This window comes from Leuciscus leuciscus (genome assembly GCF_965113295.1).
Source record: "Leuciscus leuciscus genome assembly, chromosome: 17".
NCBI classification, from domain to species: domain Eukaryota; kingdom Metazoa; phylum Chordata; class Actinopteri; order Cypriniformes; family Leuciscidae; genus Leuciscus; species Leuciscus leuciscus.
Window position 1 is genome coordinate 13,273,039 of NC_138741.1, and position 19,168 is coordinate 13,292,206.

The 19,168-nt window shown below is 38.2% G+C and overlaps 2 protein-coding genes across 14 annotated transcripts in view; both read left to right on the forward strand.

The window, feature by feature from the left end:
* The window catches only part of eml1 (EMAP like 1), a 49,998-nt gene extending 46,631 nt beyond the window's left edge, over nt 1-3,367 (forward strand). For all 11 annotated transcript variants that reach the window (XM_082144202.1, XM_082144199.1, XM_082144203.1 and 8 more), the window contains 7 exons: nt 9-76; nt 377-465; nt 581-678; nt 1,171-1,258; nt 1,880-1,975; nt 2,192-2,322; nt 2,506-3,367. In XM_082144202.1, the coding sequence (XP_082000328.1) occupies nt 9-76; nt 377-465; nt 581-678; nt 1,171-1,258; nt 1,880-1,975; nt 2,192-2,322; nt 2,506-2,631 (696 nt within the window). In that variant the 3' untranslated portion in view covers nt 2,632-3,367. The remainder of the gene's footprint in view (nt 1-8; nt 77-376; nt 466-580; nt 679-1,170; nt 1,259-1,879; nt 1,976-2,191; nt 2,323-2,505) is intronic.
* Nucleotides 3,368-3,508: 141 nt separating this feature from the next.
* evla (Enah/Vasp-like a) overlaps nt 3,509-19,168 on the forward strand; it is a 37,211-nt gene continuing 21,551 nt past the window's right edge. The window contains exons 1-2 of one of the 3 annotated variants that reach the window (XM_082144210.1): nt 7,116-10,636; nt 10,911-10,985. In XM_082144210.1, the coding sequence (XP_082000336.1) occupies nt 10,530-10,636; nt 10,911-10,985 (182 nt within the window). In that variant the 5' untranslated portion in view covers nt 7,116-10,529. Of the gene's footprint in view, nt 4,526-7,115; nt 10,637-10,910; nt 10,986-19,168 lie in introns of those variants that run through there. The other 2 variants (XM_082144212.1, XM_082144211.1) reach the window with 2 other exon arrangements.

Here is a 19,168-nt window from a genome sequence, read left to right on the forward strand (position 1 = left end):
ATGTACAGGACGCCGCTCAATCGGCCGGCTTCCACCCTTCTGGGGCAACGGTTGCTATAGGAACACAGATGGGCAGGTGAGGCGAGCCATTTCTTTTCATCGATGGGGTCCCTGACACATCATTACAATTCAGGAAAGTGGTCTAATAGAGTGTTACATGAAAGACCCAAACACTTATTATTATGCTAATGCCACACAGGAACACAATACCATCCCTCCCAGCGGCATTCTTCGGCCGTCTTTGATTTCCTTTTTTTTTTCCTAATAAAGGCTTTGGATGAAGACCTCATCTAAAAGTCTAACCTTTTATTGCGTTTCAGGTTCTTTAGACCTGTGTGTTTAATAATGTCCTTTCACTCATTATCAATCTGCGCAGGTGGCTCGTTCTCGATACTGAATCGAAGGATCTCGTCACGGTGCACACGGATGGGAACGAACAGCTGTCGGTTATGCGCTTTTCTCCAGGTTAGGGTTAATTTTCCTAGCAGCTTTTTCACTGCTGGCTGGGAAAACTTTAGGAAGTTAGCCAGAAACTAGTGCTCATTAAAGTCTCTGCAATTGATTCGGTTATTCCTTCCAGATGGTAATTTCCTTGCAGTCGGGTCACATGACAACTACATCTACATTTATGCTGTGGCAGAAAATGGCAAGAAATACAGTAGAGTTGGAAAGTGCTCAGTAAGTATGTTTATGCAAAATATGACTTGTTTTGTATAATTAATGAGTGTAATAGATTATTATAGACCATAGATCAGATCATAGACCAGCTGATTCTAACACCTAACAGTGTTATGTTAGTATTATTTCTATACTATTGTAGTATTTATTATTTTGAATTAGCTTTTAGTTTTATATTTTCAGTTACATTTTCATTTGGTTGTTTTTGCCCTTTTTTATATTTCTATTAAGCTGTAATTTATTTTTTATTTAAGTTTTAGTTTAAGTAATTTTAGTACTTCAACTAAAACTTGTTTTTTTCCAAAATGTTTTTCTAATATTTATATTTTATTTCAGCTTTATTTTTATAATGAAAAGGATATTTTAATAGGTTTAACAAAAACACCGCCACATTATTATTATTATTTGTTAACATGCACACAAACACACATCTGTCTCCTCAAATTAAGGTTGTTTTTAACGTTCGTACTCACTGTCTGTTATTGCTCACAGGGTCATTCGAGTTTCATCACCCATCTGGATTGGTCTGTGGATTCTCAGTACTTGGTATCCAACTCAGGAGACTATGAGATCCTTTACTGTAAGTATCTTTACTTTGAGGACTGATACTTTATTTCTACTTCAGAGTTTTTTTTTTTTTTGCATCTTTTCTTGATGTTAGTGATCATGTTCAGGATGAATATTAGCCATTCTGCATAGTTGCATGAGTGGCATTGTACATTTTCCTTCATTACTTGACCACAACCATAATTAGTTAGTTAAATGAATTCAGTCAATACATTTGAATAAAGTATGGCTGGAGTTCCAAACACTGTTACATGGAAATACTCAATAATAAACTTTTATTTAAATCAGTGATTCTCAACCTTTTTGACTCAAGATTTTTTATTTCGAATGACACTGACACAGCCTGACAACATCTCATCTGACAGCAGATACTGAATCAGGACAACGTGTTTTTCTCATCTGACAGAAGAGTCTTTCTTTCACACACGTCTTTCAAAATAAAGAAAAACAATTAGAATTATGTATTTTGTTGTTGTTTCTTTGACTGCACACTCCGCGACCCACTCAAAATGGTCTTGGCGACCCACCAGTTGAGAAACACTGTTTTAAGTCATCTTGAGGGCCCCTAGTGGACCCCGGCCTCCTGGTTGTTAAATCCATCCATTTATATTATAAATTCATTGTTGTCTTTCAGGGATTCCCTCTGTGTGCAAGCAAGTTGTGAGTGTGGAGACCACCCGGGATATTGAATGGGCCACTTTCACCTGTACTCTGGGCTTCCATGTTTTTGGTAAGGTTTATGTTTTATGTCATGCATGGCAGTGTGAAATAATAAAAAAATTATATTACATTTCTTTAAAACAGTTTAATTTGTAGTGATAGTAAATAAATATAGCTCTTCCTCATATGCCCATAACTACACAAAAGAGTTCTTTTCGTAGTGTTTTCTTTCATAAATGTTAGCATACAGCCACAGAAAATGACATGTATATTCTGTTTGTGTTAGGTCTGTGGCCGGACGGCTCAGATGGGACTGACATCAATGCTGTGTGCAGTTCATATGCAAAGAGACTGCTCGTCACCGGAGACGACTTTGGCAAAGTTCACCTTTTCTCATTCCCCTGCTCTCAGTCCCGGGTAAGAAACAGCACTAAAGCTGGGGTATCCGGGGGTGGGGGGTCTCCCTCAGGATGAAATCGTGTTTGTCCCCCTCGAGGGAAATCGCAGGGCTCCCTAGAATCGGCCCTGGATAGATATTATTCATTTTAGCACCAAATAATGTTAAAATATAGTCTTATTTCTCTCTATCTTCCTCTGCAGGCTCCTAGTCACATCTACGGTGGACACAGCAGCCACGTCACCAACGTTAACTTCTTGTTTGACGACAGCCACCTAGTCTCTACAGGAGGGAAGGACATGAGCGTAATGCAGTGGCGTGTGGTGTAAAACTCCCACTGTCACGCTGAACTTTCTTTTTTCTGGGATCAAGTGGCTTGGGAAAGCAAAAGTGGGTCCATCGACTACAGACTGAAGTGGAGTGTCAAATTTATTTGCCTTTAATTGTTATCTCAGGACACCAATATTTGAAGCGACTCTCTGTTTTGACTGTCTCACGCACTCCCTAGGCTACGAAAGAGATGTCTTTGAATAACAAACTAAAGAATCTGCCCTAAAGGTCAAAGTTAAATGTGATGCCAAAGCACATGGAGGAATATATTGGGAATGAATGAATAGTCCAGTCCAGTATATATAAGACCAATATATGTGATCAAAGCACTAACACTGTAACATGGTAAGTTACTTCAGAGGTATCATTTAGAGTCTTAAAAATACCATCAGTTATACTCTATCTATCAGACTGACTGTGTTTTGATAAATTGCACGTTAAGCATCATTTTGTACTAAAAGAAATCTGCCTCCGTAATCATACTTTTTTAACCTTTGCTGCCACTGTCTGGTGTGTTGAGGTACTGCAACCACTTTCCCACGGTTGATTTCATTTCATTCTATCTTCAGCTGTGTGTTCAAATATTTATGGTGTTCCATGAATTTAAAATGTAATTGAAGTTTAAAGAAACTTAATCAGCCATCAAAATCTTCTCAAGGAGGAAAAAAAGCATGAGTTTGGGAAACAGTGACTGTACTGCAGAATCAAAATGATTAAAGCCTTCAATGACTTTCACTTGTTATATCACTCCCACAGCCATTATCTCTGATTTAGTTTAATCCTCTGTCTGACATCAAATCTGTTATGCATCAACTAGCTTAACTGAACGTCATAACGTAGTGCACATTTACATTAGAGTTAAGCTCCATTTTCATAACCTCCGCTTGAGAAAACAAGAACAGTTACAGTCAAATGATTGTAGTATTATTAATAAAACTAAGCATGCACAAGCTTGTTTGTAACTGTCTAACCTATTTTTCCCTATTAATTGTCAGATATATGAAATTATTAGAGGGAAAGAATGTTAGTTCTTCTCTGAAATATGAGAAAGCTGTGATTTTGACCAAATTGGCTTGTTGGATCAAGGTTGGAGTGAAGGTGAGATGTTGCTGAATTTTAAATGTACAACCACATGACAATATCCTGGTATATGAATGTTTAGTTATATGAGAAACATTAGGAAAAATCTGTTGTTTCACCTTGAAAAAAAATCATCCACCCAAGTATAAGAGGGTCAAATAAAAACACATGGTGGTGTTAAAACCTTTGCACTGTAAACAGTGAAGCCCTGACCTGTAGCACACGCATTCATAAACATAATTTGTTTATGCCTGTTTATACAACAGAACCAAATGGGCATGAATAACAGGAAGAGAAGGAATAACAGTAACCCAATGAGGCAGGGCTCAGAGGAAGTTGCAGTGCGGCATATTGGCCACCAGTGGTCGCTGTTCTGCGTGTTTGTTTTTACACTATCCCGATAAGCTCCTTTCTCATTGTCATAACACGGAGGAGGAAAATGGCAACTCCAGTGCGCGTTTGCAGTCCGCAATTCAGATCGATGTTGTAGGCGCGACCATGAGCTAAACATGGGATATGTTTTATTCAGCTGTGGTGACATAGAGCGATATGCTGTAGATCTTTCGAGACATCTGCATTGTTTCTGATCCGAGGACCGGCTGTGCATCGCTGGATGAGCATTGAACATTCAATCTGACCATTGTTTTATGGAATAGTACACGTGTTGTATAAATACTCACTAAAATACATATTTATGCGCTGATATCTTTACATCGAGCGGCTCGCCTCTGTGGCTTTTAAGTTTTTTCCCCTTCAGCTTTTTTAATAATTTATTACATCCATTTATTCGTGGGGATATCATCAGAAAATGAGGTAAGCTGCCCAAATGTGTTGACACAGCATGCATATATTAATTTATACATTAAAATGCATTGGTGTATACAAATAAATGTATTGCTATAGATATTTATGTATTATAGCAGTTGACACTGTTAATCACATCTAGCCTATTGGGTGTGTTTCAAATCTTGTGAGTTCCCTACCTAGACAGGAATTTGGTTGGCCTATATAGTAGTGGGGGTTTTGATTCATCCCAGTGACTTGAATCTATTGAATCCGTTCACTAAAAAGATTTTTTCACGCATTCATTCAGTGACTCTTTCTGGAAGTTTTACCAGTAGGTGGCGAAAAGCAAATGCCCTTTTGCATGTTATGTGAATCATGGAATCATTCACTCAACTGGTTCCTCTGAACGCTGAATTGTTCATGATCGAAATAAATTGTATTAGCCTTAATATTATGCGTGGCTACAGATCTGCAAATTGAGACTCCAGAAAGTGTGTTTAAAGTCCCATTCACACCAAGAACTATTAAAAAAACTATATTTTTTCGTCCACACCCAACATGTGTTTATTATAACTGTATGCTGCAGTTATGACATCTGCCACTTTAAGTGCTCAAGATCTTTAAAGTAGGTGGATTCTGATTGGTTGTCAATATTTTATTATTAATTTTGTCCCATTATCACGAAGAACGATAACTATATATCTACTGTAGCATTATTTTATTGTCGGTTCAGACCTAGACGTTCAAGTTGGTATTTTCTCCTTTTAAAATACTATTAGATTTAAAAAGAGCAGACTAATTCATTTTAATAATTGTATTTTAAAAAGTAGTAATAAGAGTAGCGTAGCATGCGGTTCCGAATGGACCAAGCGATTCCTTCTGAATGCATTTGAAAATATGAATCAGTTCAAGGAGCGACTCGTAACTTCAGAAGATTCATTCGAATCATTGATTCATTCACAAATCAAACACCACTAGCGATCATTAGAACACGCCCAGATGTCGAGCCACAGAAATGCTTTCTGAGTAGTCAGCTCATAGGATTTGGCACACAGCCACTGAAAGCTCGAGCTGAGTCCGTTTATGAGTGAGCAGATCCTACCTGTTTTCTGTTCTGCTGACATCAGCGGATAGTGACAGAGTTTGGGGTGTGTTAAGCGTACCGAGATGCAGAGTATTGATGCCGATTATGGCAAGCCGTTTTAACATTTAATCCTTAAAACCTACTTGTAGGCTATGTATTTTCATGCTACTAGTACTTATTTTTAGATACTAGTATCTATTCCATTAAGTACTAGTACTTATTCATTAACTAGTGCTTATTTTTTAGGTACTAGTGCCTGTTCGTTAGATACTAGTGCTTATTCTTTAGGTACTAGTGCATTTAAAGATACTGCCTGTACTGCTCCATTGGCTTTATGAATGAAAGATAAAATAGACTGTGTGTGGTCCCATTTTCTGGCAGTTCAGTTAAAATCATCATCATGTCCATCGGCATATGGCAAGCCGTATTAACATAGAAAAAAATAGAACTATAGTGCTTATTTTTTAGTTAGGCTACTAGTAACATTTTAAATCAAAGATATGCTTACCTTAAAGGGATAGTTCAGGATTTTAGACATGAATCTCTATAGCTTCCCCATAAGCAGTGTGGTGCATTGACCATGACTTACCCCCGACAGCGTCCTGTGAGCCGAGCTCCGGTCCAGTTTTGGTCAAGATGAAATTAGTCCGGCAAGTTTGCTGGGGTCACGGCAATAAAGTTTTTTTCTTCTCAAATCAATATGTGTTCAAAAGAGTGATATATTTGCAGCACAAAACCGCTGTCTATGGAGAGGTCAGACCTCGTAATGGCTTGGCACTATTTTCTTCCACGTCATATCACTGCGCGCTGCCGCTACCTACAGCCAGCTGGGAGCCGCGCACGTGTCACTTTGTTTACAGCTCGTAAAGAGAACGATAACATGTCTGACTACAGCAGCGACGATGACAACATTGACTTCGACACACAGCCAAAAGGATATCTTTACGAACCTGAATACACAGATGACGAGTTACGCCAGATGGAGTTAGAAAGGACAGAAAGAGAGAGGATGGACAGAGAAGTTGAACAAGTTGAAGCTGGAGCCACAGCTGCTGCAGTGATAGTCACAAGTCCGCACCATTTTCTACAAAGCTTGTACAAACTGATCGCTCTTGGTGAGTAGCTATGTTAGCTCGTTCGTGTAGCTGTTCTGAGCACGTAAACACTGCTGTAAACACTGCCGAACAACTGAAAAAGTGGTGTGCGCCTGCGCAGCTCGCAGCTGGCTGTAGGTAGCGGCAGCGCGCAGTGATATGACAGGGGAGAAAATAGTGCCAAGCCATTACGAGGTCTGACCTCTCCATAGACAATGTTTTAGTGACGCAAATATATCACTCTTTTGAACACATATTGATTTGAGAAGAAAAAAGCTTTATTGCCGTGACCCCAGCAATCTTGCCGGACTAATTTCATCTTGACCAAAACTGGACCGGAGCTCGGCTCACAGGACGCTGTCGGGGGTAAGTCATGGTCAATGCACCACACTGCTTATGGGGAAGCTATAGAGATTCATGTCTAAAATCCTGAACTATCCCTTTAATAGATACTAATACTATTTAAATAATCAGTATGCAAATAATATGTGGAATATTAATGAACCAACAATATTTTATCAAAGCGAGATGACACAGGAAACTGACTGAATTGCAGAAGGCTGTTTTTATAATAACAATATAATAATAGCCTACCTTTTTAATGGTATTAGAGAAAATTATATAATGAATAGGCATATGTAATATAGTGCATACTCTTATTTTGACATGACTGTTATTCTCAGACACAGATTAATATTCTGAATTTTGGATTTGTAAGGAATTATGAATGCTCACCAAAAATCCCAATCTCTGGGTATTGTGGTTATTTGGCTGGTGGGTATGAACCGGGTTTTGGATCTACTTAACTGTTGTTTGAATTTTATCATTGGCAGTTAAGTCTTTATTATAGCCTACTGTACATTCAAAACAATAAATGTCATATTAAACGTATATCTTTCCTTGTGTTCATGCTGACCAATTAGCTAGATAAACCAACAAAGCCAGTTACTTACGAAAAATCAATCTTCTATAGCCTTAGTTTAGCCTGCATTACCATATGAACTCTGATTGGATGGTTGAAAGTATACTCATGTTTATGTAATGAACTGTTAAAAGAAGATATCTCTTAGTATTTTCTTACTAGTTCCTTATGAGGTTGAAGATATCTGCAAATTAATAGATACTATAGGTATTCTGTTTTGATATCATCTAGTAATTTATGACTAGTAATTATTCCAATATTGACTAGTATCTTTTTAAATATTACTAATAAGTATTCATTAGATGCTAGTACTTATTTATTGTATTAAGGATTAAATGTTAAAATGGCTTGCCATATGCCGATGGACATGATGATTTTAATTGAACTGCCAGTAAATGTGACCACACACAGTCTATTTAATCTTTCATTCATAAAGCCAATGGAGCAGTACAGGCGTGCAGTGGATATTCACTGTTCAAAGTAAATCTGGAAATGACGATTCTTGTATTCATGCTTAGTTGTGTTTTGGAAACAAATGCATCTGTAATCAAATCACAAATAACAGTGAGCACGAGATTTATCACTTTGCAATTGTAATTCTAAAAATGAAGAAAATACTTTTAGTTTTTAATTTAGTAATTATAGGGGGAAACGGTTTACTCTAATCAGAAATTTCACATGATTTTTTAAATAAAAATGTGTTTTCTACAGTTGATTTTAGTCCCTTATTAAACAATTGTGATATCACTAACTTGTAAATTTAGGCTAGTAAACATTTTGAGCTACATGTAAATGCATATAGAGTATCAGGTTACACTTTATTTTACAGTACATGTACTTACAGTGTACTTACTCTAGAAAGTACTAGTAATATAAGGTAAGAAGCTACATAGGGTTTAGGAGTAGGTTCTGGGTTAGTACTTAGTTATAACCATGTTATAGTAATTGCTATAATAAGAACATATATGTAGATGCGGAACAGGAATGTAAAATAAAGTGCGACTGAGTATCAACATCAACATGATGTAGCCTACATAAGTTTGTCATTATCTTCATATAAGTGCATTTATTTCAGCCTCTTTTTAGTCTTCTGTATAATGTCCGCTTTCCCTTTCCTTTATTCTCTCTCCGTCTGGACTAGAAGGAAGTCTTAAATTGTGCTGGACCGAGTTGCGTTCTTGCCAACAGGAAACTGAGGAACTGGTTCAGTGGAATGATTTATTCAACCCTTGACACTCTGAGCAAAAGTCTTTACTTCACAATATAGGCTATTTTTAGCACTAGTGCTCCATCATGGGGAAGTTAGGGCATTCACTTCACAGACTTGATTCAATTCAGGAATGCAAGAAAGTGCTGAGCGTGTTTGTAAGGGAACGCTGTAAGAGCACACGCCTAGAGAAATACAGCGCATACACAGACCCTAGTAATTTGTACATGTAACAATATTTTTTCCAAAAATCCTGTGGCGTGGGGGGAGGGGGTCTTAGACCCGGCCCTGATTTGTCGGCAGGAAGTAATGAGTGTATGAAATGAGCTCTAGCTATGAGATCTGTTGATAAGGTGAATTGTACAGACACATGGATTGTTCGTTTTTGTGGACGAGTTCAATAGTATGTAGAAGATCCAGTTTTCGGTTAAACATTGGAATGATACAAATGCCAATGATCTCTTCAGGGTGAAACTCTTCTTTCAGACTTACTATTTGTAGTTATGCTTAATTTTATTTGCTGTTTTTTATGAGGATTTTTTGTCTTATTGTTATTTTTGACTTGTCGAGCTTAAGCAAATGTGTTTGCTGGTAGTGTTTCCTTTTGTATAATTTATCTGAGACCCTACATAAAGATGTATCAAATCCAGCTGTCATGATTCATTCTGTCATTTTCTAAGAACCGGGACTCATCTTCCAGCACAAACAGTTTTTACTACAGTGTGGCACTATACTTATTGAGCCATATGCAGTTCTTAAATGTTTCATTGTCAGCTTTTGAAATATTGGTTATCTGCAAAAAATTCTTGTGTTTTTTTTCGTTTCTTTTTTTTTTTTTTGGTCCATGGCACCCAATGGAGTACAAGCATGGCCTCTAGAGGGGCAGTAAAATCAGTCACTCGCTCCTTGTGGAGTTTTTGTTATGATGCAACCATTGTTGTCAGATTCACAAACAAATTAATATAATGCACATGAAAAAAAAATATATATATTGTGGTCATGATTTAAGAATTTGTTCCCAGTTCTCTCAGCTTATTACTTAGTTCTCTCTTTTTAATTGAATCATTCCCACAATTTGATTAACACTAGGGAACAAATTATTACAATGTGGCCTTGATTTGCCTAAAACAAGGGAAAGGATTAATCAAATGTTGCCACTGTTTAACGAAAATGAGGGAACTAATTAATAAAACATGACCACAAATGAATATGTCATAGAAACTAATTCTTCATTCATAACCATGATGCGTATTGTTTTCTGCATGTCATGTGCACGGTCTCATGAGACAGTTCTTGTAATGTATTGGTCAAATAGACTCACAGAGTTATAGTTGAAATTATTCTAATGAATCATTCACTGAATCTGCCAAAGTAGTTCTGACTCAATTTGACTCATTAATGAACCGTAAGTCACCATAACATGTCATGATTCAATCAAAATTAACCAAGAACTGCTTCCGTGTTATACGTACTATTTATATCTGCACTTAGTTTGTACCACATTAAGAAACGAACTGCACTGACTGGGTGTTCATATATCTTAACATATAAATAACATATAAGCATATATCTTAACACATTCAGAAAGACTCTTTTACTTGTCAAGATAAATATAATTTCTCGAATACCAGCAGCCTTCTTGTTTCTTCTTGCAAGTTGCATGAATGAGAATGTGTGTGTGTGTGTGTGTGTGTGTGTTTGTGTGTCTCTAAGGATCATGTCACATGTGGCATTTTCTCGGCTGTATTTCTGTTGTGGAAAGAGGCTTCTTTAAGGCACAGGCTGTGTTCCAATCCTTTGAGTGGATAAGAATGGATGTGAGCAGGACAAGGTGACTGGTCCATATCTGTCACATGTCTCTCTCTCTCTCTCTCTCTCTCTCTCTCTCTCTCTCTCTCTCTCTCTCTCTCGTTCATTCGTTTTTTCCTCCTACCCTCCCTCACCTCCTTTTTCTTTCACACACTCCCTGTTTTTGCATTATTGAATCTTAGAAATGAGTGCACTTCGTGTTTTACCTAGCTGAGAGGATGAGGGATGAAATAGGCACAGACTTTTCTCTCTCTGATCCCCCCTCCTTTTCCCTGTTTTCTTTTTGTTTCATCCAGCTGTAAGGAATTTTCTTTCTCCTTGGTTTCTTCAGAGCTCCATCTTCCCAATATGTATTCTTTTGATGACTACGGGTAAGAATATTTCCTCTGTGGTTTTTGTTATTACCCTGTTTTTTGAGTTTTGAGGATTACCGGATGTTTCGCTTAAAAAATATGTTGACTTCATAATGGTTTCAAATGGTTCAAGTGCCTTTTAGTTTGTTAACTTAGTGATTTTTTTCCCATCAGCTGTTCCCTCTGTGGAGCGAGCTGACTAATCTACAAAAACAAGCTTGGGTTCAATAGCTACAGTGCAGGAGTCCCAAACCCACTCCGTGTTTTACTGTTGAGTCATTTAGCATTTTGGAAAACCATGGGTTTAAATAAGAAACCAGGACACTGGATTGGAATTTTCAGTCTGTATTTTTTATAGTATTGTGAGTGTTGTCCTGCAACGTTTTAGTACTAGATGATCTTTTTACAGTGTACAGTACATCTTTTTTGTAGTAGTAAATATGTATGTTGTTGATGTGCATGTGGAAAAAAAAGTTCTTTGAAATGATTTATTTTATTTTATTTTGGCTTAATGGAGATGTAAAACTGGAAAAGAACTGAGTTAAGCAGTTGGTTTACAGGAAATGAAAATGTGATGTCCCACAACTGGGAAGAACTCCAGACAGAGAAGCCGTGTGCTATGTAGGGACAACAGTGTGGTTGAGCCCGAATTTGGGATCTCTTGCATTTGATCCAAAGCAGAGCCAAACTTGTCAAACAACTCTTTCATTAAAGCTCTTTATTTTGTTACAGAGACAGCAGGTTAGAATATACTGGCAGTGGCAAGACAATCTTTTAGTTAAACTCACGGTATTACAGGATGTACACATGGTAACCTATTAATAACCAGTGAAGGCAAAACAATCCTTGAAGATTTGTTGAAACTAGACTGACTACACAGCTCCTTCCTCCTTCCTTCTGTCTGCCGCTGACTGTTTTCTTTCTATATTTGTCTCCTAAAAAACAGTGTAACCTAATACAAGCCTATTTTCACTTCTGATTGCTAGCGCACTAGTCATTTAAATGATTTGCCTTTAAGGATAAGGATTAGTTAGAGTGTCCGGCACCTGGTATACTATGACCAGAAGGTGGGGGAAGGGTGCGGGCCATTTGTCCACTTTTCTCATCACCAAGGAAACTGCTTCCTAACTCAATATCAAGGTCTCATGTCTAGGTTTATTCTAGTCAATTGCATGCGTTTCTCTAATGCATAAGATGTTTCACTGCTCATAGAAGTTTTGACACTACTCAAGTCTGTTTTTACTCCCCTTTAAGGGCCTATTTAAACTCGTCACTTAATGCGATTTTACTGATCAGATAGCAATCCGATTTGCTGAAACGGTTTCATTTACACTTGGCCACATGTGTCTCCACAAAATAAATATAAATCTTCAATTCCCACGCTATATGCAAATTCAACCGAGTTCATGTCACCGAAAGCAACAGAAATGCGCTGCAATTTCTTTAACATCAGCTTATTTCAAGATCAAAGACCGCAGTAGGAGAGAGAGCTGTGTCGGCATTAGTGAGAGAGTATTTAGTGCACCACTATGAAAATAACTTTCAGAATGTGACGCCGAACATTGAATTTCATTGTCGTCAGTCTGCTTGCTGAAGAAAGAAGTTCCACTGTTTATCTCTGGTGGGCCATATCTGTGGTGATGCCATATTGTATTGCATTGTCATATCTGGCTAACAGGAGCTGGTGTAACACACTCTCACACGTTTATTTTATTTTTTTATACATTTTGCATGTAGTAAAATTTGTATACATGGCTTCAACAACCAGATCATTTACAATTAGCCAGTTTCGTCTGGAACGCGCCTCAAGCCGCCTCCTGAAGTGGTTCGCGTGATTTGATTTAAAGCATTTCGGAGGGCATTTACACATGGCCTTTTCACGATTGGATAGCTATCTGATCAGAGACCAGGTGTATAGAATATTTAAATATATGTATATATTCTGTACAGTAGGAATGGCTGGGGAGTATCTGGTTGTAAAAGGATCTGGGTATGTAACAATGCAGATTTGAATCCTGTAAGCAGGATTTAACCCCAGGTTAAAGGGCTAGTTCACCTAAAATGTTTTTCCAAGCCTATGACATAATGGAAGATTTGTTGCAAAGAAGAAAGAAAGTCATATAGACCCCTTATAAAATGAATTGTTCCAGTCCTGGCTTCTGATTGGTCAATAATACAGTATTCCTGTCTTGCTAAAATCCAGAATATATTGTAGCTGATATGACACAAAACATCTGTTTGTTCACCATATAACTGCAAATAGCACAATTATTATTATACATTTTTTTTTGCAGTGCTCTCTTATATCTCTTAACTAATAAATGGTTGTATTTAAATACTAAAAGCCTAAAGAAATACCACCAGTACATTTAATCATATCATAACTATGAAAAAATGTACTTAAATTTGTAAAGATTAAAGTGATTTGCATAAAATAAAGACTTAAAGCATAATTTATAATTGAGTGTAAAATAAGGTGTATCTGTTTTATGTTCCTTAGATTTTAGATCGTTCACAGATACAAATCTACCAGAGTTCTGTTGCTTTGTCTTTCCATTATGGCCCATTTACAAATTTTTCTTCTGGGTTAATACAATATAGCACTTTTCCCTACCTCATACATCTCATATTTCCATATCTCAAATAGCCTCAACATACTGGAATTAATGCTGGCCGGCCTTAGATAGTCAGACTTTTAGCTCAATGTAAAATGGGAGAACGTTTGTCATCATTTAAAGTGGACAACTCGTTTCCAGTGCTGAACCCTCTCATTTTGTCAGTTCTTTGAAAGTCACAAAGAACTGACAATGAAATGTGATGAAATGCTGACCTAAGCATGTTGTTTAGCGTATCCACTGGTTTCACTTTAAATGTGTCATTGATAGTCTGGCTGACTGTCCTCTTTGTGACCTGTCACAGAGCTTTCTAGTAAGTAATAAATGTGCTGGAAAGCTGTCCTGCTTGAGCAGAAAATTTGCAAAAACAGTATCTCAACTTTAGCTCAAATTCGAACGTATAAACCTGCATCTTATTCACTAAGCAGTTGCTATCTGTTCTGATATAGCACTCTACCAGGCATATTTAAATTTGGTCTGTGCAAAACTACATATTTTCAAAATCAAATCGTCATACAGTTTAATAGTGATGCACCAATTATAAAGTAAAGTTAAAGTAAAGAAAATAAAGTTGATTTAATTATCAATTAATTGAATTTATCAACACAAACTGTTGTATTATAAACATTTAAACAGCACATAAGGCAGTTTTTATGGAACTTTTTAAGGATAAAATTCTGTTTCTACTCCAATTCGTTATTGAAATATAAACATTTAAAAAGGTGGCTGTAATAACTTGTCTTGATGTATTCAAAATTACATCAAATAATGAAGACAACAGATTAAGTAAAAAATATAATGAATGTAATATAGTAGTGCATATTGTCAGGCTGCAGGGTAGATGAAGTAGGAGGTAAACTCGAAGATGAAGTATTCCAAGGTTTTAATTCTCAAATATAACAGATACACAAAAACAGGGAGCGTGTGCTCAGAACCGGAACCTAACATTAAACATTGACCAACACTGAACAAGGCAAAACTCAGGGTTTAAATAAAAGGGAGAACAGATCAGGGAAACAAGACACAGCTGACAAGACTAACGAGAAACCAGGTGATACAAATTAACTAATGAGGGTAACCATGGAAACCAAGGAGTGGCAGGAAAACCGAACAAAGGAAAACATGTGACCAGTGACAAAAACACTCAGACAGAACAGAACTGTGACATAACTCCCCCCTCCCGGTAGGCGCGTCCTCGCGCCGTAGAAAGGCGGTGCGGACCCCTCGGGCGGCCATGGCGGTGCGGACCCCTCGGGCGGCCATGGCGGTGCGGACCCCTCGGGCGGCCACGGCGGTGCGGACCTTTCGGGTGGCCGTGGTCCCTCGAGTGGCCAGGACGGAGGCATATGGCCCCCCCAAAAAAAATACTTGGGGAAAGTCCCGGGTACCGGAGAAGGATGGCTAAAAACAGTCTCTGATTGGGCTGATAGGGACCGTGAAGAGGGCTCGGTGCTGGGCAGCAATGAGGGTTCGGCCCTGGGCAGCGATGAGGGCTTTGTGCTGGGCAGGACCAGCGGTGAAGGCTTTGTGCTGGGCAGGACCAGCGGTGAAGAGGGCTCAGTGCTGGACGGGACCAGCGGCGAAGAGGGCTCAGTGCTGGACAGGACCAGCGGCGAAGAGGCCTCTGAGCTGGGCAGGACCAGCGGCGAAGAGGGCTCTGAGCTGGGCGGGACCAGCTGAGAAGTGGGCGTTGAGCTGGACGGGACCAGCAGCGAAGGGAGATCCAAGCCAGGCGGAACCAGCGAGAATAACCTCTCTGCAGGCGTGATGTTCTCAGTCTCTAGCACGGCGGGCATGACGCTCACAGTCTCAGGGGCGGCGGGCACGACGCATACTGCCTTGGTCTCGGCAGCTCTGACGTGAAGTGCGGGCTCGGCTGGACTGGCGTGAAGTGCAGGCTCGGCTGGACTGGCGTGAAGTGTCGGATCGCTAGTGCTGGTGACTGAATTCCGGGTGATGATGGGTGGCGTGGTGAAGATGGCTGGTGTGTGGTTAAGTGGTGATGTCATCTTCAGCCTCACCAACGGTGAGGGCTGATCCACTCAACCACAACACATGATCGAGGTAACTGGCAAAGGTTCCTGGAAAAGCTGCTGCTGGGGCTTGCTGGTGCAGATGATCGTCTAAGCCCAACCAAAAGACAGATTTAAAGACATCATCTGACCAGCTTACCCCAGCAGAGAGTTCCAGGAAAACGGCGATGTAATGCTCTATTCAAGTCCATCTTGGAAAGTGGTGAGTAGAGAGTGAATTGGGGTGAGCGGAGTGAGGAGAATACCCATCGTAAAAGCTTCCTCTTCTTTGTTTGGTCGGTCAATCTGTCAGGCTGCAGGGTAGATGAAGTAGGAGGCAAACTCGAAGATGAAGTATTCCAATGTTTTAATTCTCAAATATAACAGATACACAAAAACAGGGAGCGTGTGCTCAGAACAGGAACCTAACATTGACCAACACTGAACAAGGCAAAACTCAGGGTTTAAATACAAGGGAGAACAGATCAGGGAAACAAGACACAGCTGACAAGACTAACGAGAAACCAGGTGATACAAATTAACTAATGAGGGTAACCATGGAAACCAAGGAGTGGTGGGAAAACACAACTAAGGAAAACATGTGACCAATGACAAAAACACTCAGACAGAACAGGGCTGCGTTTCCCAAAAGCATCGTAAGCCTAAGTTGATCGTAAAAACGATCGTACGACTGATCTTAATATTACGGTCTGTTTCCCAAAAGCATCGTAGCTTAAGTAGCACTTGAAAATCTTCGTAGATCTACGAGTGCTCTGGAGTAATCGTACATCACCAAGTTCATCGTAAGAAGACAGATTTATGAGGACACCTGCAGGACAACCGGCAGATTACACCTTTAACTTTATTCTAATGCAATGTGATTATAATATAAGGTTTGATTGTACTTTATTGTTCTTTTTTTGTTGTTGGTTAAATTAATGTATAAATTAAATAATTAAAAAGGTCAGAAAACAAAACAAAAAATAGAAATAATTTAATCTAATAATTTTAATCAAAATTAAATGAATGAACAAAAAATAAATAAAAGAAATCCTTTTAATCTGTTAAAAATTACATCTTTGTTTCACTCTATCTCCTCTAAAAGGACATTAATTTCATCTTTTTGAAAGGAATCTTTTTTTATTTATTTTTTTTAGCTATTTTGTCAGTGCCTCCGCCTGTAGGTGCTTTATATAGACTTGTCTTGATTGCTAATCCACAACAGATGACAATTATTAGGTTAAACGTTCCATATAAGGTTATGTTTCAGCACTTCACGAATGGACAGCGACTCTTAAGTAGCACGTAGAGCGCATTCTCGCGCGTTCATGTTAAGTGCATTTTTGGGAAACGCTCGTGGAATTGCTGCGAGCGTTCGTAACCTTGCACGTAGAAAGCGCTCTTAAGAGCTAAGATACATCGTTATCGGGAAACCCGGCCCAGAACTGTGACACATATATTTGTCAAAATGCTTCTCCCTAGAGGTATTTTTTGTAGTTTTGAAACACTAATTGAGCAATTACAGGAGACATGATACATTTAAGTCAGTCGTACTGTGTCTTTCAAACCTTCCTTCTGATCAAACCTTCCTTCTGATCCATCACACATCATGTTTATAGTAGTAAAGAGGAAGAGATGACCGGTACACATGATTTGAAGCGACTATAGCGATCTGTCATGCCACATTAAAGAGCGCCAAAACAACATTTATTGTTTGAATTTTGTCATATAATTGGCAGAATCATAATTGTTTTATATCATAAGTAACAAAGCACACAGTTTATTGTGATTACTGGATGTTGCTCTACAGTGATGTTCACGTATCAACTAAAAACAGCATATACTAAAAGATCTTGATTCATCAAAATGAAGATTGATTAAAAACAAAAAATCTATATTGTCAACCAAGCCCTATTTTTGTCGCAGCTAACATGTTGACTTTTTGTAGCTTATCCACATTGTGTGCACAAAATAGACACTGATACAGTGTCAAGATGCGTCACTGGAGAAGCATTTTGTGCTTTTCGAGATTGACAGCCTTAGTGATTATAAAAAAAGGCTCCGCTCCCGCTTTCTGTTTATTACCCATTCACGATCTGAATACAAGTTTAGTTTTTCATGCTGCTAAGTGCACTGCAATGTTTCTGGATTGACAACTGTATTTAAATGCGTGACTGAATTGGAAACTGTGATGGTTGACAGTGATAACAAACGGTCGAGACAAAACGGGATATTTTTTGAAATACTAAATTCAACAGTTTCATTCTGGTACCGAAATGACTGGTATTGGTGCACTGAAAAAAATTTGGAGTAGGATTTACTTGAAAAAAGCTAGGCAACTTTTTCCACTCAGAAAATGCTAGTAAATTTACAAAGATTTGCCAAGTAAAAACCTAAACATATTTATCAGTAGCTTTAATTAGAAATCTTTAAATTAAATTTACTTGGAATATGGAATTAAGTAAACTTTACTTAACCTAGTTAAGTGAAAGTAACAAAGAAAATAAGTCATTTTAACTTGGCTAGTAAAAGGTTGATTATTATCGATTTAGTTGAAATTTCCTTTGCATTACATTTCACTCAAACACTAACATTGAATTATACCAGTCATTTATAGTATGTGTTTTACTTAGATTATCTAAGTAATTTATACTACATCATGTCGGATGTTAAGCAGCATGTGAATGCAAAAACCATAATACTTGGTAGACAATACACAATGACGGTAACATTTGATGGATCGTTTTAGTGTTTGAATGTGTCATTTTGAGCAGAAAATTTACTCAAAATGTCACAAAATGGCACGTTACTAATCCTGACAACAAAAGCAATGATAAAACAGTGTAAATACAGCTGGAAACCAGTGAAAAATGAACCTCATTCATTATTCAAGGTCCAGTGCATGATGGGAACCCCAGTATCAGAAAAGTTGAGTAATTTTTACTTAATTTTATTGAGTTGATTGATATTTACGCTTTCATTTCTACTCGCTTGAATTAAGTACTGATATGGAATTTACTTCGTTTTTTTTAATTCTTGCCTGAACTAACTTTTTCATGTAAATTACATTGTTTTTTTTCCAGAAGTATTTACTTCACCAAAAAATCATTTTTTACAGTGTACCGACTACTGAAATTTTGGTATTGTGACAACTGTACTACAATTAGTGAATCAAACGTACTGTGTAATGTACTGGCAGCAGTAGCACTGTCTCGTTTTCAATTCCTCTGTCACAGCTGGATGGGGGGTTGGGTGTCATGAGGTAATCCCCCTCAGGGTTTGACAAAACAACACACATCCACTGTCAGGCCGTCCTCTTATAGGGGAAAATCTGATCCTGTGACACCCTGTCTAGATATGGGACCCTACTGTTGACCACTCACTCACTGTTGTTGACCCTGTTTCTCTTTCTCGCTTTTTCTTTCTCTTTGACACATCAACTGAGATCATACAACCTTACGGATTGTCATTTGCCTGTTTTTTGAGGATATGATGGGATTATGACGTTTGAAAATGCTTATTTAATCTTGGAACGGCTCCCTAGATGATTCAAAGCTTGTTTGGTTTGAAGTAC